This window comes from Heterodontus francisci, chromosome 18 (genome assembly GCF_036365525.1).
Source record: "Heterodontus francisci isolate sHetFra1 chromosome 18, sHetFra1.hap1, whole genome shotgun sequence".
Lineage (NCBI taxonomy): Eukaryota > Metazoa > Chordata > Chondrichthyes > Heterodontiformes > Heterodontidae > Heterodontus > Heterodontus francisci.
Genome location: NC_090388.1, coordinates 65,420,741 through 65,442,133, shown reverse-complemented (window position 1 = coordinate 65,442,133; position 21,393 = coordinate 65,420,741). Strand labels below are relative to the sequence as shown.

The window sequence follows — 21,393 nt, the reverse complement described above, 5'->3', positions numbered from 1 at the left end:
ATGAGGAAAAAGTTTTTCACCCAGAGGGTGGTTAGAATCTGGAACACACTGCCTGATGAGTCGGTAGAGGCAGGAAGCCTCACAACATTTAAGAAGTATTTAGATGAGCACTTGAAATGCCATAGCATACAAGGCTACAGGCCAAGTGCTGGAAAATGGGATTGGAATAGTTCGGTGCTTGATGGAGGGCACTGACAGGATGGACCAAAGGGCCATTTTCTGTGCTGCATAACTCTATGACTCTAAAGGGAGGGATAGAGCAGATTGGAGGGGGATGGAATTGGGAGGGACCAGTAAGGAATGGTATGAGGAGAGGGGAGTTGCTGGAGACGCTCTATCTCTCAAATGACATGGCAACAAGGTGACTAGCAACCTTTTTGCAGCTGGCAGGTAAAATGTGCACCAAATTGGATCATGCTGACTCATTTGCCCATGATTTATTTGGGGGAGAGCCTAATAGGAAAATTAGCATGAAGAGATTTGTGGACACATATGTATCCTACAACTCAATGGGAAAATATGTAATCCTGTCAGTTTCTGTGACAATGTGCACAGCAACCCAGCATGACAATCAAACACCCTGGTTTTATTTGGTTAGGCTATGTTTGATCTCAGTGGCTTTCAAAGCTAAGCATTTTAATTCTGTTTTTACGACAACCTATTTTTTTCTCATTCACTTGGAGTAGAACATCCTGAAATTGTAGGCCATGATGTCGTGGAAGGTCCAACTGATGAAGTCACAACAGATGAAACAGTGAGAGAAAAGGATGTTACAACACAAGAAGCAGAATCAGCAGATCATGCTGATATTACCAAACCAGGTAATGCTGATATTTTCACAGCATGCAACTTGGTTTTCTTGTCCACAAAAATACAATTTTCAGGTTACTCATTATCTTCCAAATAACTGGTGACATTTGAGTAGGTAAGGCCACATGCTAGTGTCTTTGTATTGAGTGTAATGTTTTTAAAAATCTTTGAAATCAGTTCTTATTGCTGATTTAAAAACCTGTTTATCCTTGCTTTATTTTATTAGCATTAAAGACCAGGAGAAAATCAGTAATAAGAATTTAGAATCACATTCCGCTCTTTAAAATAAAGGATATTTATTGAGATAATCAGTTTTTGTTTTGAACATCATTAAGCTTCAAGATAGCAAGAGACTAACAAAGCACAATTATGACAACCAACAGCTATTTACACATTTCATGAACAACACTTTCATGTTCTCATTGGCAGTTCTGAAATTAATGTAATATGTTTCCATGATTACAAAATGCCGTCAAGCTATTGTAGTAGTTAAACATTTACAGTATTTGTGGATGACTGTCCACCGCAAAATCATCATGAAGTAAAAAATATTTTTAAAGTTTGAAATGTATATTAGTTCATGTAAAATGTATTTTACAGTTTGTGCAATGGAAAATATTGCAATTACTGTATGCAATGTATCCGTTTTGTTAACATGGTTGTAGTCATTTTCGAGACTCTCCAACATGCAATGTGACATGACAGATGCAAATGTTTTTACTGCTTCACCATCAAAAAAAGTTGAACGTTATCAGTGGAAATTGGTTAGAAACTGAATTGTTAAAATGATCAAGAGGGCATACAGGATACTTGCCTTTGTAGCTGAGGCATAGAATATAAGAACTGGGAGGTTATGCTGGAACTATATAAAACACTAGTTAGGCCACAGCTGGAGTACTGTGTGCACTACTGATCATCACACTAAAGGAAAGATGTGACTGCATAAAAGAGAGTACAGACAAGATTTATGAGGATTTTCTCTGGACTGGAAAATTTTAGTTATGAGGGAAGATTGGATAGGCTAAGGCTTTTTACTTTGGAACAGAGGAGGCTGAGGGGAGACCTAATTGAAATGTATGAAATTATGAGTGGTTTAAATAGAATGGATAGGGAGGCACTATTCCCATGGTTGAGGGATCCATAACTAGGGAGCAAAGATTTAGGCTAAGAGGTACAAGGTTTAAAGGGGATTCCAAACATTGTGTTGTGGTGGAATTTGTTATCATTAATATTTTGGCACAGTTTTGTAATTTTGCCGACTGCATCCTTTTGGAGCCCACCTGTCTTGTATCACACCCATTCGACACTGGATAGGTGTGTTGTTTCCAGGTCTTGTCCTTAGTATGTAGTAGCTAACAGCAGTAGATCCATAACTGCATCTCAGAGTAGCTCACCTAATGTTTGTCAGGTCACAGGCTTCTCCTGCGATGCTTTCCCCCACCCAAAGTTCTGGCTGACTCAAGCAGCTCATGTATAATTATGTGCTCAAATCTACGATACAGAGTAGAGATGACACTGTGCAATCAATTGACAATTGATTTTGCTGCTGTCATTCAATTATTTTTGTTTGTGATGAGGCAGGAGTTGATTTCAGACTTGTTTAAAGAGCTGGATTTTAAGGGACCTTTTAACGTAGGTAGGAAGTTAGCAACATTGTTTTGTGAGAATTCTAGAGGGCAAGGTAATTATGACTGAAAAATCAGTGTCCCTTGGTGGAAAAAAGGGACAGAGAACAAGAAGTAACTCTAAGTCAATAGGGAAGAAGATATAGCAGGAATATATAGCTGGAAAAGTTTAAGATTAAGAGGAGCAGAGCCATAGCGATTTAATATGATACAAGGAGCCTGATTATTCTCAAATTAATCTGGTGGAATAGAAGATTCTGAAATTGTAGAATCAGAGACTGCCTTTGATGTCATGAGAGTAATGGGTGTATGAGAGACACAAGCTGAGAATTTCTGGATTTGCTGAAATTTATGAAGACTGCAGGTTTGGAGGCTGGCAAGGAAACTAGCAAGCAAATCAGTGTGCGTGTGTGTATACCAATCCACTGTGCACCGTAATCCTCTGTATGATCGGTTTCTTTTAGATTGATGTTGTTACTGTTCCCACCCCCTGCCCACCACCCCCACATTCCCCTTCCTAAGTAAATAATGTTTAAAGCAGCTTAAAGAGAGGGACAGAGCAGATTGGAGGGGGATGGAATTGGGAGGGACCAGTAAGGAGTGGTATGAGGAGTGGGGAATTATGGGAGACGCTCTATCTCTCAAATGACATGGCAACAAAGTGACTAGCTCCCTTTTTGCATCTGGCAGGTAAAATGTGCACCAAATTGGATCATGCTGACTCATTTGCCCATTGATTATTTGGTGGAGAGCTTAAAAGGCAAATTAGCGTGAAGAGATTTGCGGACACATATGTACCTACAACTCAATGGGAAAATATGTAATCCTGTCAGTTTCTGTGACAATGTGCACAGTAACCCAGCATGCTAATCAATCACCCTGGTTTTATTTGGTTAGACAATGTTTGATCTCAATGGCTTTCAAAGCTATGTATTAATTCTGTTTTTACTACAACCTATTTTTCTCATTCACTTGGAGTAGAAGATCCTGGAATTGTAGGCCATGATGTAGAGGAAGCTCCAACTGGTGAAGTCACAACAGATGAAACAGTGAGAGAAAAGGATGTTAGAACACAAGAGGCAGAGTCAGCAGATCATGCTGATATTACCAAACCAGGTAATGTTGACATTTTCACAGGATGCAACTTGATTTTCATGTTCACAAAAATACAATTTTCAAGTTACTCATTATCTTTCGAATTACTGCTGACATTATAGTAGGTAAGACCACAGTCTTTGTATTGAGTGTAATATTTCTAAAGATCTTTGAAATCAGTTCATTTTGCTGTTTTCAAAACCTGTTTATCCTTGCTTTATTTTATTAGCATTAAAGACCAGGAGAAAATCAGTAAAAGGAATTTAGAACCACATTCTGCTCCTTAAAATAAAGGGGTAATTTTGGAAAAAATCAGTTTTTGTTTTGAACATCTTTAAACTTCAAGATAGCAAGATATTATCAATGCACAATTATGACAACCAACAGCTATTTACACATTTCATGAACAACACTTTTATGTTCTCATTGGCAGTTCTGAAATTAATGTAATATGTTTTCATGATTACAAAATGCTGTCAAGCTGTTATAGCAGTTAAACATATCTAGTATTTGTGGACAACTATCCACTGCAAAATCATGATGACATGAAGTAAAACATATTTTTAAAATTTGAAATGTATAATAGTTCATGTAAAATGTATTTTAAAGTTTGTGCAATGGCAAATATTGCAATTATTGTATGCAATGTATCCATTTTGTTAATATAGTTGTAGTCATTATCAAGACTCTTCAACATGCATTGTGATATTACAGATGCAAATGTTTTTACTGCTTCACCATCATAAAAAGTTGAACATTATCAGTGGAAATGGGTTAAAAACTGAATAGTTAAGGTGATCAAGAAGGCATACAGGATACTTGCCTTTGTTAGCCGAGGCATAGACTATACAAGCTGGGAGGTTATGCTGGAACTATATAAAACACTAGTTAGGCCACAGCTGGAGTACTGTGTGTACTTCTGATCACCACACTAAAGGAAAGATGTGACTGCATTAAAGAGAGTACAGATGAGATTTATGAGGATGTTATCTGGACTGGAAGATTTCTGTTCTGAGGATAGATTGTATAGGCTAGGGTTTTTACTTTGGAACAGAGGAGGGGAGACCTAATTGAAATGTATAAAATTATGAGTGGTCTAAATAGAGTGGATAGGGAGGCACTATTCCCTGGGTTGAGAGGTCCATAACCGGGGAACAAAGATTTTGGGTATGTGGTAGGAGGTTTATAACGGATTCAAAATGTTGTGTTGTCGTGGAATTTGTTATCATTAATATTTTCTCACAGTTTTGTAATTTCTCCAACGAAATTCTTTTAGAGCCCAGATGTCTTGCATCACACCCATTTGACACTGGATAGGTGTGTGGTTTCCAGGTCTCGTCCTTAGTACGTAGTAACTAACAGCAGTAAATGCACAAGTGCACCTCAGAGTAGCTCACATAATTTATGTTAAGTCAAAGGCTTCTCCACCGATGCTTCCTCCCACCCAAAGTTCTGGTCGACTCGAGCAGCTCGTGTATAATTATGTGCTCAAATCTATGTCACAGAGTAGAGATGACTGTGCAATCAATTGTCAATTGATTTTGCTGCTGTCATTCAATTATTTTTGTTTGAGATGAGGCAGGAATAGATTTCAGGCTTGTTTGAAGAGATGGATTTTAAGGGGCCTTTTCACATAGGTAGCAAGATAGCAACATTTTTTAATGAGAATTCTAGAGGGCAAGGTAATTATGACTGAAAAATCAGTGTCCCTTGGTGGAAATGTTGGACAGAGAACAGGAAGTAACCCTAAGTCAACAGAGAAGAAGATATGGCAGGAATATATAGCTGGAAAAGTTTAAGGTTAAGAGGAACAGAGCTAATGTGATTTAATATGAGTACAAGGATGCTGACTATTCTCAAATTAATCTGATGGAGTAGAAGATTCTGAAATTGTAGAATCAGAGACTGCCTTTGATGACATGAGAGTAATGGGTGTATGAGACACACAAGCTGGGAAGTTCTGGATTTGCTGAAATTTATGAAGACTGCAGGTTTGGAGGCTGGCAAGGAAACTAGTAAGCAAATCAATGTGCGTGTGTGTATACCAATCCACTGTGCACCCTAATCCTCTGTATGATAGGTATCTTTTAGATTGATGTTATTACCCCCACCACCACCACCCACCCCCCCCCCCCCCCCCACCGCACCCTGTCCAGCCCCACATCCCCCTTCGAAAGCAAACAATTTTTGAAGCAGGTTAAAGGGAGGAACAGGGCAGATTTGAGGGGGATGGAATTAGGCGGTACCAGTAAGGAGTGGTAAGAGAAGAGGGGAATTCCTGGAGATGCCATATCTCTCAAATGACATGGCAGCAAGGTGACTTGCTCCCTTTTTGCATCTAGCAGGTAAAATGTGCACCAAATTGGATCAAGCTGACTCATTTGCTCATAGTTTATTTGGGGGAATGCCTAATAGGCAAATCGGCATCCTACAACTCAATAGGAAAATATGTAATCCTGTCAGTTTCTGTGACAATGTGCACAGCAACCCAGCATGACAATCAATCACCCTGGTTTTATTTGGTTAGACCATGTTTGATCTCAAAGGTTTTCAAAGCTAAGCATTAATTCTGTTTTTACTCCAACCTTTTTTTCTCAATCACTTGGAGTAGAGGATTCTGAAATTGTAGGCCATGATGTAGGGGAAGTTTCAACTGATGAAGTCACAACAGATGAAACAGTGGGAGAAAAGGATGTTACAACACAAGAGGCAGAGTCAGCAGATCATGCTGATATTATCAAACCAGGTAATGTGGACATTTTCACAGAATGCAACTTGGTTTTCATGTCCACAAAAATTCAATTTTCAAGTTACTCATTATCTTTCAAATTACTGCTGACATTTTAATAGGTAAGGCCACATGCTAGTGTCTTTGTATTGTGTGTAATATTTTTAAAGATCTTTAAAATCAGTTAGGAGCATAGGAGCAGGAGTGGGCCATTCAGCACATCGAGCCTGCTCTGTCATTCAATACGATCATGGCTGATCATCCACTTTAATGCGTTTTTCCCACACTATCCCCCTCCCCTTTATGTCATTGGTATTTACAGATCTGTCAATCTGTGCTTTAAACATACTCAGTGACTGAGTTTCCACAGCCCTCTGGGGTAGAGAATTCCATAGATTCACAATCCTCTGAGTCAAGAAATTTCTTCTCATCTGTGTCCTAAGTGGCTTCCCCCTTATTTTGAAATTGTGTCCCCTTATTCTAGACTCCCCAACCAGGAGAAACGTCTGAGCTGCATCTACCCTGTCTATCCCTTTAAGTATTTTGTAGGTTTCACTGAGATGACCTCTCATTCTTCGAGACTTTAGAGAATACAGGCCCAGTTACTCCCAGTATCTCTTCATTGGACAGTCCCGCCATCCCGGGAAGAAGCCTGTGGAAGCTTCGTTGTATTCCCTCTATGACAAGAATATCCTTGCCATGTAAGGGGACTAAAACTGCACTCAGTACTCCAGGTGCGGTCTAACCAAGGTTCTATACATTTGAAGCAAGACTTCACTAGTCCTTTGCTCAAATCCTCTTGCGTAAAAGGCTAACATACCATTAGCCTTCTTAATTGCTTGCTACACCTGCATATTAGCTTTTAGTGATATATTGACAAGGACACCCAGGTCCTTTTGTATATCTACACTTGCTAATCTCTTACCATTTAAGAAATACTCTGCACATCTATTCCTCCTACCAAAATGGATCACCTCACATTTTGCCATATTATATTCCATCTACCAGGTTCTTGCCTACTCACTAAGTCTGTCCAAATCCCCTTGAAGCCACTTTGCATCTTCCTCATAACACACATTCCCACCTAGTTTTCTGTCATCCGTGAACTTGGAAATATTACATTTGGCCCCAACATCCAAATCGTTGATATGTATCGTGAACAGCAGGGGCCCAAGTACTGATCCTTGCGGTACCCCACTAGTTACAGCCTGCCAATGCAAGAATTACCTTTTATACCTTCACTCTGTTTTCTGCTTGTTAACCCATCCTTAACCCATGCCAGTATATTCCTCCTATCCCATGTGCTTTAATTTTGCTAACCAACCTCCTATGGGAGACTTTATCAAAAGCCTTCTGAAAATGCAAGTATGCTACATCCACTGACACCCCTTTATCAATTCTGTTCTTAACATCCTCAAAAAACTCCTACAGGTCCGTCAAACATGATTTTCCATTCATAAATCTATGTTGACTATAGTCAAATCATTATTATCCAAGTGTCCATTTATCACATCCTTTAGAATGGATTCTAACATTTTCCCTACTACTGATGTGAGGTTTACAGGTCTGTAGTTCCCTGTTTTCTCTCTCCCTCCCTTCTCATATAGTGGGATGACATTTGCTACCTTCCAATCTGCAGGAACCGTTCCAGAATCTGTAGGATTTTGGAAGATGATCACTGATTCATCCACTATCTCCATAGCTATGTCTTTCAACACTCTGGGATGTAGAATATCAGGTCCTGGGGACTTATCAACCGTCAGCCCCATTAATTTCTCCAATACAACCTTCTTACTAATACTAATTTCCTTCAATTCCTCATTCTTCCTAGTCCCTTAGCTCTCTAATTCTGGGAGATTTATTGTATCTTCCTCAGTGAAGACAGACACAAAGTAATCATTTAGCTTCTCTGCCATCTCTGTATTCTCCATTATAAATTCTCCTGACTCTGCCTATAATGGACTCACATTTGTCTTAGCCAAACGTTTCCTTTTTACATACCTATAGAAGCTTTGACAGTCTGTTTTTATGTTTTTTGCTAGTTTACATTCATATTCTGTTCTTCCATTCTTTAACAGTTTCTTGGTCCTCCTTTGCTGAATTCTAATATCCTCCCAATTGTCAGGTTTACTACTGTTTCTGGCAACTTTATAGGCCTTTTCTTTTAATCTTATACAGTCCTTAACTTCCTTTGTTATCCACGGTTGACTGCCTTTACTTTTGGGGTTTTTGTGCCTTGAAGGAATGTATAGTTGTTATAAACTATGTAAAAATTCTTTAAAGACTGTCCATTATCTATATACTGTCATACCTTTTAATCCCAATCCACCTCAACCAATTTGCCCCTCATACCTTCATAATTTCCTTTGTTCAAATTCATCACCCTGGCTTCCGATTGAACTACCTCACTATCAAACATAATGTAAAATTCTATCATATTATGGCCACTCATCCCTCAAGGATCTTTTACAACAAGATTATTAATTAGCCCTTTCTCATTACATAATACTGGAATCTAACATAGCCTGTTCTTTAGTCAGTTCCTCAGCATTCTGCTCTAGAAAACTATCCCTAACACACTCCAGAAACTCGTCCTCCACAGCATTAATGCTCATTCGGTTTACCCAGTCTATGTGCAGATTGAAGTCGCCCATGATTATTGTATTACCCATGCTACATGCTTCTCTAATCTCCTAATCTCCTGATTAATACCATGTCCCACGCTACCACTATTGTTTGGTGGCCTATAAACAACTCCTACCAATGTTTTCTTCCCCTTGCTGTATCTTAGCTCCACCCAAACAGATTCCATATTTTGTGCTTCCGATCTGAGATCCTCCCTTACTGATGTACTGATCCCATCCCTTATTATCAGCGCAACATCACCTCCTTTTCCTTTTTGCCTGTCCTTCCTAAATGTCGAATATCAATGAATATTCAGTTTCCAGTCTTGGTTACCCTGTAGCCACGTTTCCATAATGGCAATTAGATCATATCCCTTTACCTCTATTTGTGCCTTTAAATCATCTATCTTGTTGCAAATGCTGTGTGCTATCAGGTAGAGTACCCTTAATCTTGTCCTCTTGACATTATTCTGCATTCTAAGCCTAGTTGATGCTCGCCTTTGTTTTGCCTGCCTTCTAATGTTGCTTGCTACTTTTCGACCTCCTGTTACCAGCTTTACTTCCTTCTAATTTGAGCTATCCCTTAGGTTCCCATCCCCATGACAAGCTAGTTTAATCCCTCCCCAACTGCTCTAGCAAATCTCCCTGCGAGGATATTAGCTCCGGTCCTGTTAAGGTGTAGCCCATCTATCTTGTACAGGTTCCACCTGCCCCAGAACTGGCTCTGATGCCTCAGAAATCTGATGCCCTCCCTCCTACACCAATTCTCCAGCCACATAATCAATCAGTCCTCCTATTCCTATGCTCACTAGCATTTGACATTGGGAGTAATCCTGAGATTACTGCTCTTGAGGTCCTGCTTTTGAATTTCCTTCCCTAACTCCCTAAAATCTGCTTTCAGGACCTCATCCCTCTTCATACCTATGTCCGGTACCTTCCCCTGATACCAATGTGGACCATGACCTCTGGCTGTTCACCCTCCCCCAGAAGGATGTCCTGCAGCCACTCCATGACATCCTTTGTCCTGGCACCAGGGAGGCAACACACCATCCAGGAATCACGTTTACTGCTCAAGAAACACCTGTCTGATCCCCTGACTATCGAATCCCCTATCACTATTGCTCTTCCACTCTTCTTCCTCCCCTCCTGTGCAGCTGAGCCATCCGGGGTGCCACGGACTTTGCTCTGACTGCACTGCCCTGAGGAACCATTGCCCTCAGCAGTATCCAAAATGGAAAACCGATTAGCAAGCAAGATAGATTCAGGGGACTCTTGCACTACCTGCCTGGTTCTCTTAGACTGCCTAGTGGTCACCCATTCCCTCTGTGCCTGCATGCTCCTAACCTGTGTGTGACCATCTCCCTAAACTTGCTATCCATGTAGTCCTCCACCTCGCGGATGCACAACAGTGACTTCAGCCACCGCTCGAGTTCCGGAACCTGGAGCTCAAGTTTCTGCAGCCGGTGACACTTCCTGCAGATGTGTTCATCTAGGACACATGGTGCATCTATGACTTCCCACATACTGCAGGATGTACAGTCTACTTGGCTGAGCTGGCCTGCCATACTGTAACTTTAAAACTATATATTACAATTAGAAGTAGAATAACTTACCAGTTGCTCACCAATCAGCTTCTTCCCCTGTACCGAAGAGCGAGACAGCTACTGAATGCTGAAAAAAGGTATAAAAAGAAAGGAGCCCCTCCCTCACTGAATTCCCTCATGCACCAAATTCCCACTTTACACCCTGTGCACTCAAAGCAGCTTTCAGTGCAGACAAATTTATTTTTTTCTTTATTTATAGGTCCCCTCCTTACCAAACTCCCTCACCTACCAAACCCCCTTCTTCACACTCTGTGCCCTCCAGCAGCACTCAATTCAGACAAGTAGCACTGAGAGTCCCCTGAATTTATGCTCCCTGAAAACAATGCTGTGCCAGCTCTGCAAGAGCTCAGAAACCAGTTTAAGCTAGTTACCTAATTAACTAGTTACAGAAACTCTGAGAGAGCTTGTAGATCCCTGTTTAAAACTATAAGAAACCTAACTTAGCTCTTAACTTAAACAGTAATTTCAATTAATTGCTAAATGTAAATAAAACAAAAACTAGACTTTAGATTAACCCATAAAATCCATTCACTTACCAAACTCCCTTCTTCACACACTGCGCCGACCAGCAGCACTCTGTTCTTGTTGCTGATTTTAAAAATGGTTTATTCTTGCTTTTTATATTTTATTAGCATTAGAGACCAGGAGAGAAATTAGTAAAAAAAAATTTAGAGCCACATTCCACTCCTTAAAATAAAAGGGTAAATCAGTTTTTGTTTTGAATATCATTTAACCTCAAGAAAGCAAGAGACTAACACGGCACAATTATGACAGCCAACTATTATTTACACATTTCAGGAACAACACTTTCATGTTCTCATTGGCATTCTGAAATTAATGTAATATTTTTCCATGATTACGCAATGCTGTCAAGCTATTTTCTTTGTTAATCATTTATAGTATTTGTGGACAACTGTCCACTGCAAAATCTTCATGACATCATGAAGTAAAAATATTTTTAAAGTTTGAAATGTATAATAGTTCATGCAAAATGTATTTTACAGTTTGTGTAATTGCAAATATTGCAATTATTGTATGCAATGTATCCATTTTGTTAATAACATAGTTGTAGTCATTATCGAGACTCTTCAACATGCATTGTGATATTACAGATGCAAATGTTTTCTGCTTCACGTGTCAAAAAAAGTTGAAATTGGTTAAAGACTGACTAGTTAAGGGTTCAAGAAGGCATACAGGATACTTGCCTTTATTACCAAGGCATAGAATATAAGAGCTGGGATGTTATGCTGGAACTGTATGAAACACTAGTTAGGCCACAGCTGGAGTACTGTGTGCAGTTCTGTTCACCGCACTATAGGCAATATGTAATTGCAGTAGAGACAGTACAGAGGATTTACGAGGATGTTGCCTGGACCGGAAAATTTTTGTTCTGAGGAAAGATTGGATAGGCTAGGGTTTTTTACTTTGGAACAGAGGAGGCTGAGGGGAGAACTAATTGAAGTGAAGGGGTCTAAATAGAGTGGATAGGGAGGCTCTATTCCCCTTAGTTGAGGGGTCCATAACCAGGACGCAAAGATTTAGGGTAAGAGGTGGGCGTTTTTTTCACCCAGATGGTGGTGGGGATCTAAAACACACTGCCTGAAAGGGTGGTAGAGGCAGAAATCCTCATAACATTTAAGAAGTACTTGGATATGCACTTGAATAGCCGTAACTTGAAGGCTATGGACCAGGAGCTGCAAAGTGGGATTAGCCTGGATGGCTACTTGTCGGCCAGCACGCACACAATGGACCGAATGGCCTCCTTCCGTGTTGTAAATTTCTATGGTTCTATGTGATAAGGTTCCCAAATATATTGTGGAACTAATTTTTCTCCATTAATGTTTTTACACAGTGCTCTGTAATTTCTCCTGTTGCTTTCATTTGGTGTACCTATCTCTGGCTGGATGACGTATTTCCAGGTCTTTACCCATTCTGCTTAATAGCCAGCTGCTAAAAGATGGGCAAGTGTGTGTTCAGGAGTAACACCAAGTATTTCTTTGCTCTGGGAAAATACCTGATAGTATGGGGAGCTAGTCTAGAATTGTAGGCATGTACTGTAATTCCATGGTAATTTGCTGATTGACTAAATACCTTTGTTGCTCTCAATGAATTTTTAAAAACTGTTTTAATTCCAGCAATCTTGTATTTCTACAAATCCCTTTTATTTCATTGGCATTTCTCTATTTTTCCCTTCGAATGTTGACACCTGAAGAACTCAATGTAAATTAATAGGGTACAGTAGAAAGTCCTGCTGCTGTGGAATATAATGTTGGGTAACTTCCTGTACCTGAAATTACATCAACTTAAAAGGCTAATCAAGAAAAATGTTAATGCACATGTCAAACAGCTGACGGTATAATTATTGTTGAATGCTGAAAGAAATGATTCAAAGACTGAATAAGAGCCTAACAAAGTAGATAAATTCAAAAGTAAAATACTGCAGATGCTGGAAATCTGAAATAAAAACAGAAAATGCTGGAAGTACTCAGTAGATCTGGCAGCATCTGTGGAGAGAGAAACAGAGTTAACAGGTAGAATTTTACCATTCCCATGGTGACAGGCTTGGAGGCTGGACAAGGGCTGATAAAGTGGTGGGGGGATGTGTCAGAACAGATGTTTTCCCACTGTCAGTTAATTTCCCGGAGGTGGTTGGGCAGCAAGATTGTGATTGTGCATAATGGCAGTGGGCAAGCAATTGAGGCTGTTAAGTAGCCAATTATCCGAAATTTTGAGGTGAATTTTAAATTTTGCTGTGGGCGCACAAATTCCACAGAGTGTCAGCAGTTCAACTGCTAAAAGGAGGCGAGTGTTTAGTGGCAGATGAGTGGTGGCTAGAGGTGGAAGCCATTGAGAACAGCTGCATTGTCAGACAAGAAGACTGAGATTCATTGAAGCAAGGGAATGTGAATTTTGAGAGCGTGCACAGTGGGAGTCCATGTCGGTGGGCACTTACTGGAAGGATTTCTCCCAGGTCCACTTCACCTCTTTAAGGCAGCACTATGGGAGCGAGAGGCTTTGAGCCTTAAGGGCTAAAAGTCTCAATGGATGGTATGTACACGTGCAGTGAGGAGGAGAGTGGGAGTGAAATACATGTTCAGCCACATGGAGCGGAGTGCAACAGTTAGAGGAGTAGCAGCCTCATAAGGGTGCGAGGGGACACTGACAAGGAGGGTGCATAGGGCCAAGAATGCAGGCTAATGTTCACAGAAGGTGCTACCCAGTTGAAAGGATTTACAGACAGAGGCTCTGCTTCATGGACGTGTCGGATCACCAGTGTCTCCGAAGACTGTGTCTGTCCAGGCAGGTGGGAGGAGACCTCTGCAGAATGAATTGAGGCAAATGGGATGTGATCCTGCCTATTGCCTGTGGCAGTGAAGGTAATCATGGAACTCAACTTTTATACCTCAGGATCATTCCACGGATCGTCTGGAGACATCTGTGGGATGTTGCAGTCAGCGGCCCATCACTGCATCAAGCAGGTGACGGATGTAAGGGCAATACATCAGGTATCACACTGATAAAACCAGTCAGGCTGAGAGGGTGATAAAATTCCAGGCTATTGCTGGATTCCCTCAGGTACAGGGGGTAATCAACAGCATACATGTGGCTGTCAAGGCACCCGCAGAGCAACCAGATGCCCTCGTCAACAGGAAGGGATTCTGCTCACTGAATGTTCAATTAGTCTGCGACCACTGCATGAGGGTCCTGCAGGTGTGTGCATGGTTCCCAGGAAGCTGCCACAACTTGTACATCCTGAGACAGTCCCAGGTGCCTCAGTTTTTCAGGCTGCCTGAACGTCATCGTAGATGGATATGGGTGACAAAGGGAATGCAGTAAATACATGGCTGCTTACACCTGTGTGGAACCCCAATACAGAGGTAGAGGCCACGTACAACCGCTGCCATATGACTACAGGGCAACCATTGAGCATACCATACGCTGCCTGAAAATGAGGGTCAGCTGCCTTGATAGATCTGAGAGAGCCCTGTAATATACCCCATCAAGGGTTTCACTTATCATGGTGATATGCTGTGCTCTGCTCAACCTGGTGCTCCAGAGGAGAGGAGCATTAGAGAATGTTGCCTCTTCCTCTGAGGAAGAGTTGGAGACCATGCGGATAATGGGATTGCACCTGTGGGTCCATTGCTAATGGGCATTGATGTACATGCCCCAGAGCCATGCAACTTACTCATAAGCACATTTCTTCTTGTACAAAATAGGCTCAATGGCAGGAAACAAAGAGTAATTAGAGTCATAGACTCAGAGTCATCGAGTTATACAACACAGAAACAGGCCCTTTGGCCTATCGTGTCCGTGCCAGCCACCGAGCACCTATCTATTCTAATCCCATTTTCCAGCACTTGTTGACGAGTGTTTTAGTGACTGGAAGGCTGTTTCCAGTGGCATTCTGCAAGGCTCAGTACTGGGTCCCCTGCTTTTTGTGATATAAATAATTTGGACATAAATGGAGGGGGCATGATCAAGAAGCTTGCAGATGACACAAGATTGACCATGTGGTAGATAGTGAGGAGGATAACTGTAGGCTGCAGGAAGATATTGATGGTCTGGTCAGATGGGCAGAAAAGTGGCAAATGGAGATGTGTGAGGTGAAGCATTTGGGGAGGTCAAACAAGGCAAAGGAATACATGATTAATGGGAAAATACTGAGAAGCGGAGAGGAAGTGAGGGACCATGGAGTGAATGTTCACGGATCCCTGAAGATAAGGACAGGTCGATAAGATGGTGAAGAAGGCATTTGGAATCCTTTCCTTTATTAGCTGAGGTACAGAATATAAGAGCAGGGATGTTATGCTGGAACTGTATTACTCATTGGTTAGGCCACAATTTGAGTACTGTGTGCACTTCTGGCCACCTCACTACAGAAAGGATGTAATTGCACTAGAGAGGGTACAGAGGAGATTTATGAGGATGTTGCCAGGACTGGAAAAATGCAGCAATGGGGAAAGATTGGATAGGCTGGGGTTGTTCTCCTTGGAACAGAGAAGGCTGAGAGCAGATCTGATTGAAATGTACAAAATTTTGAGTGGAGATTTTGAATAGAGTGGAGGTGAGGGGTCTGCTCACCTTAGCAGAGAGGTCAGTGATGAGGGGGCATAGACTTAAAATGATTGGTAAAAAAATTAGAGGGGTGATGAGGAAAATCTTTTTCACCCAGAGGGTGGTGGAGGTCTGAAACTCACTGCCTGGAAGGGTAGTTGAGGCAGAAACCCTCAACTCATTCAAAAGGAGTCTGGATATACACCCCAAGTGCCGTAATCTGCAGGGCTATTGACCAAATTCTGGAAGTTGGGATTAGGAAAGGTGGATCGTTTTTCAGCTGGCACAGACACGATCGGCCGAGTGACCTCTTTCTGGGTCTAATGGGATCAAAGGGTATGGGGCGAAAACCGGAACAGGCTACTGAGTTTGATGATCAGCCATGATCATAATGACTGGCGGAACAGGCTCGAAGGGCCGGATGGCCTACTCCTGCTCCTATTTTCTATGTTTCTATGTGCCTGAAACTTTCTATGATTCCTGAGAGACTATTAAACGTCCTTGGAAACAACTCGCTGTCCCCCAGATATAGCCTTAGTGTTCTTTCATTAAATGCCCTTACCATCTCACTGGCATTGTCATTACATTAATCCAAGGGCTACGTTCACCATTCCTTTCATTCCCTCCATCTCAAGTGCTCACCATTTGGTGATGAGCCACCGGTACCGTAATGAACAGATGAACCATTATGTAATTCCTTTTTAGACCTTTAAATTGGCAAATGCTTCCACTGCTTTGTTCCAGTAATTTAGTTAAATAAAGCATAAAACAATCACCCTTTGAGACCCCAATTGCAATCTAGGTGGATTTACATGAATGCTTCCGGGTGCTACTACTTTGTTCTCTCCTGTGCCTGTAGGTGAAGTGAAGGCTGGCTACTGCCTATCCTGCTGCGACGTATGAAATGGCTGCGGCAGATGGCCTCTACCGTCTGTGAGCAACCCGTGCACTTATGTATGGGAGAGGTACAACACTTGCCACGGTTCAATCCAAGTGACCATTGAGCAGGCCATTGGTCTCCTGAAGATGGGATTCAGGTGCCTGTATCGACCCAATGGATCCCTTCAGTATGCCCCGGTGCGGGTCTCCCATATCATGGTAGTGTGTTATGCACTGCACAATCTGGTGCTGCAGAGGGGGGAGGCATTGACCAGTGAAGATGTCGTGGAGCCTAATGCTTCCTCTGATGATGAGGATGATACTGCCCAGAGAGTGCCAGATGAAGGGCCCAGAGACAGCAGGAAAGGCGCCATGAGATACACGAAAGGGACACATGAGGCGCCCTTATACATTCATGTTTCTTTTGAGCTTTACCAGCTTTTGGAACTTCAACAATAAAGCCTTGCCTTTAAGTAGCCCTGTTTTTGCCTCCTTCCTTCTGCATTGCTGTCCTCAGGTGTACATTGCAAAGTGGCAAGGCCGAAGTGCTTGGGGCTTGGTTCCCCTCTTCCAGCCCTTTGGGAGGAAGGGTTGAAGTGAAGTCCCAAAGCGCATCAACAACAGAAAAGAGATTTAGTGAGTGAACAGCATTTGTTTATTCTGCATCACACCAAACGCACTGCTACCTACCTCGACTGTACCTTTGTCCATTATCCCCTTAGTGCATCTAGGCGCTCTTTTTAAATCGTTCCAGGGTGCTCCGTCCATGCTGTCAGCTGAGGCGGAGGCAGGCTGCAGACCTTGCTGCCCCCTGGCTTGGGAGGACCTTGGCAACCATCCTCTGGCTGCCTGAGGCCTGGAGGGCCCCGGCACTCTGAGGGTCTCCTGCATAGGTGCAGGGACCCCCTCTGTCAGTGGGATAATAGAGGCACCGGCGTCACTGCTAGAGGGGCTTTGGAGCAACTGCCCACGCCAGGAGCACCCTGAGAGGAGTCCCCAGATGCAAGAGGAAGCTACTCCTCGTTCCTTATAAGGCATGCTTGTGTTGCCCTGCTGACCTGAGAGGGACGTGGACCCGGTGGAGACTCTTGCCACTACTGCATGGAGTGCAGGTCTGCGTGCGTCTCCGGCAGCCGCTGATTGGTCTGCTGGATCTTGTTCTCCATGTGATTCGCCAATCTCTTACTGGAGGAGGCCAGATGCTCAACCAGCAGAGATAGTGCAGCACTCGAGGTCTGGATGGACTCCTCCATCATCCGTGCTTGGGGACGCATAGCCTCTGTCCATTCTGTCAGATGTTGCCTCACCTCTCGCTGCAGCATTTTCCATGTTGCTACCGACACCAGAGACATGTTATCAGCCTGGAGCTCAGCACGGGCCTGACCTCCCACAGTCCTCCAACTGCAATGCCCTGGCCTATCATAGCCTCCGTCAGCTGCCTGGGCGCGCCTGCAATTTGCTAACTAGGTTGTGTGCCCGAATCTAATGTGAATGGATACCCACTGATGTGAGAGTATCAGTCCTGCTGGAGGGTGTAGGGAAATGATGTGACAGTGCACCCTCTGAAGTTCCATCCTCCTCCTCAGAGGTGCTTGGCTGTCCCCCAGTCTCTTCAGCTCCTTGCTCTTGTCATTCAACTTGACCTGCATGGGAAAACATAGACATTGAAGGGTTAGGGTCTGCCCATTGTGGCATTCTAACCACCCCTACTGTGCAGCTCCATTGATGCAGTGGTGATCACATGCACAGCATAGCTCATTAATACCAGATACACCCTTGTCCCCTGATGCTCACTCACACTCTCTTGGGTAGGTGCCCCTGCCTCAGCATCAGCTATGGCGCAGCCGCCTTGCTGCCCTGCCAGTTCCATAGTCGCCTCCTCCATTGGGCTGAGGACATGGAGATAAGGCACTCCACTACCGTTCTTGGCATGCTTCTTCCTATTTTGGGCTATCTTCTTCTGCAGACACAAATATAAATAAAGTTAGTCTTCCAATTGGCCCAACCCCAGACCTATGACAGGGATAGTGCAGCGGCCATGATGGGGTCACACATATGCTTCTTGCATGCAGACCCTCTCAAGGGACTGTGTGGGGTTTAGCAATGACTGTCATGCGCTCCTCACCGAGATGCAGCCCAGCCATAGGCTGCCTTTCCACAACAAACATGACTGGCTGCCACTGCCTTAAAATCAAACTGTCCCTTCTCACTGAGCCACATAAAATGCCCAAAGGGCCCAAAGTGTGTGGAGTTCTCACTTTAGCAGACCAGATGAGGTCTTTGACCCGCTTCCTGCACTGGATCCATGTCCTGGGGGTGACCCCACAGCTGCTGACCTCCTCCGCAATCTCCGTCCAGGCTTCCTTGGCCAGGCGGGCAGATCTCCTCCTCCTGTCCCTGAGGAAGAGGACCTCCTGCCTTTTCCTTGCAGCCTGGAGGCAAACCTGCAGGGAGGCATTGCTAAACTTTGGGGCTACCTGGGGTCTTCCTTCAGCCATGGTCACTGAAGGTCCTTGATCAGCAGCTTGCCTATTAAGCAGTACACACAGCAGACAAGTTCCAGGGGGCAGCACAGGCAGCAGTCAGGGTCCAGGGGGCAGCACAGGCAGCAGCCAGGGTCCAGGGGGCAGCACAGGCAGCAGCCAGGGTCCAGGGGGCAGCACAGGCAGCAGCCAAGGTCCAGGGGGCAGCACAGGCAGCAGCCAAGGTCCAGGGGGCAGCACAGGCAGCAGCCAAGTTCCAGGGGCCAGCACAGGCAGCAGCCAAGGTCCAGGGGGCAGCACAGGCAGCAGCCATTCCAGGGGCCAGCACAGGCAGCAGCCAAGTTCCAGGGGCCAGCACAGGCAGCAGCCAAGGTCCAGGGGGCAGCACAGGCAGCAGCCATGGTCCAGGGGGCAGCACAGGCAGCAGCCAGGGTCCAGGGGGCAGAACAGGCAGCAACCAAGGTCCAGGGTGCAGCACAGGCAGAAGACAAGGTCCAGGGGGAACAGAAGGCACTCAGAAAGTTTATCTTTCCATCCAGGCAGGAGTGATTGCATGGCTGGCAGCCTATTAAATATGGCGCCAGCACCTGCTATTGCATTAAATGACTGCATCATTGGTGTCCCCTTCCCCACCTTAGGCCCTTGATTGCACAGGTCCCATGCCTCCCCATCCTTAATTGGCTGGCTGCCATGTGATCGCGGTCTGCTGGCTGCATTTTACTTGTGCAGCGATGACACCCACTTCCAGTGCCGCTGCTGAGAGCTGTGCAATCAATTTAAAATTCAGCCCGTTAACTCTCTTTCTGTCTCCATAGATGTTGCCAGACCTGCTGAGTATTTTCAGTATTTTCTGTGTTTAAGGTGGATAAATTGCCTGTTTGTAAGTGGTAGAATATGTTTGGGAAACCTCCTGGCTTCTGCTTAGCAACTTCTTCAGTGAGCCTTGTTGGGCACAAACATATATCCTAGCTCTTCAGGAGACAGCATGTACACCAACTTCCTGTGCTACTGAATTATTTCATAGAATCATAGAAAGTTTATGGCACAGAAAGAGGCATTTGGCTGATCGTGTCTGTACCGGCCAAAAAACGATCCACCCAATCTAATCCCACCCTCCAGCATTTGGTCCGTAGACCTGTAGATTACGGCACTTGAGGTGAATATCCAGACTCCTTTTGAATTAGTTGAGGGTTTCTGATTCAACTACCCTTTCAGGCAGTGAGTTCCAGACCCCCACCACACTCTGGGTGAGCACATTTTTCCTCATCTCCCCTCTAATCTTTCTACCGATCACTTTAAATCTATACCCCCGAGTTACTGACCTCTCTGCTAAGGTAAATAGGCCCTTCACCTCCACTCTATTCAGGCCGCTCAAACTTTTGTACATTTCAATCAGTGGTTGGAATAATTTTGTTAGGAATAAATAGCATTTCAATATCGCTGAAATTGCACAGGACGATGTTGAACATCTTTCTACATTTACAGGTATTCCAACTGATGAACATTCAACGAAGAAAACAGAGGAAGTAAAGGCTGATGCAATGCAAAAGGTCGCACCACCAAATCTTGCTGGTGTAACCCTATCAGGTAATGTTGAGTTCTGACAAAATACACTGCATTTTTCAAATTGGTTTTGTTTGGTATAAAATATTGTTAGCTAATGTCTTTGAATTGAGTGCAATATATTGTGTTGGTATTGTTCATGTGGGTGTACCTAAACACTGTTTAGGAATGCGTTGATATTGTGGAACATGTTTTTCCCTCCATTTCCCTCTTTTTATTACCATTCAAATGAATAAATATAAACTTGAAGAGCATTGCAAAAAGCTGTACGACTGTAAAATATGATGTTGGTCAACTTCCTAAGTCTAAAACTACTGCAACATGAAACAGTGTTTAGGTATGCTTGTATGAACAGGTCTTGCAAAAATTACTGAAATCACAGGTAAGTTTGACTGCTCATGGGAAAAGTTTGCATACGTAGTGTTGCCAATTTGGTCATTTTTACTGATGTTAGTTTGATAGGTATCTTCTAGAAACTAACCTCGTGTTCCTTATACATGCTTCCCCAACTGGAGATGCAAATGAGATGGCTGGTTGATGTCTTTCAGTGGCAGCTGGCTGGCCCTGCCTATTTTCCAGCACATTTACTGTCATTTAAACAGCATTGCTGGATGCGATATTGTCTTGAGGGACAGCTTCATCTGTACCTGCTCTAGACTTGCTCTCTTACCGAGCACTCCCTCAGCTTGTCCACTAATCTCTGGGCAAGATGAGTGCAGACTGCAAGCTGAGTTTGGTGAGTGGAGAGTTCAGTGAAGGGGGGGAGGAGGTGCTCCATTTTTCTACTTTTTTCCCTACATTTGTAACCCTCCAGTATTTGTTTCTTGCATCTGTGCAGTGGAAATAGCTGATTGATGAGTAACTGGTAAGTTATTCTACTTATAATAGTCTGTAAAGTTAAGGGATGGCAGGGCAGCTCTGCCA

General features: G+C 43.4%; 1 protein-coding gene across 3 annotated transcripts in view; it reads left to right on the top strand.

The window, feature by feature from the left end:
• The window catches only part of iqub (IQ motif and ubiquitin domain containing), a 131,989-nt gene that overhangs the window by 31,065 nt on the left and 79,531 nt on the right, over nt 1–21,393 (top strand). For 2 of the 3 annotated variants that reach the window (XM_068050898.1, XM_068050897.1), the window contains exons 4-7: nt 687–821; nt 3,417–3,551; nt 6,142–6,276; nt 20,392–20,493. In XM_068050898.1, coding sequence (XP_067906999.1) covers nt 687–821; nt 3,417–3,551; nt 6,142–6,276; nt 20,392–20,493 — 507 coding nt within the window. The remainder of the gene's footprint in view (nt 1–686; nt 822–3,416; nt 3,552–6,141; nt 6,277–20,391; nt 20,494–21,393) is intronic. The other variant, XM_068050899.1, reaches the window with a different exon arrangement.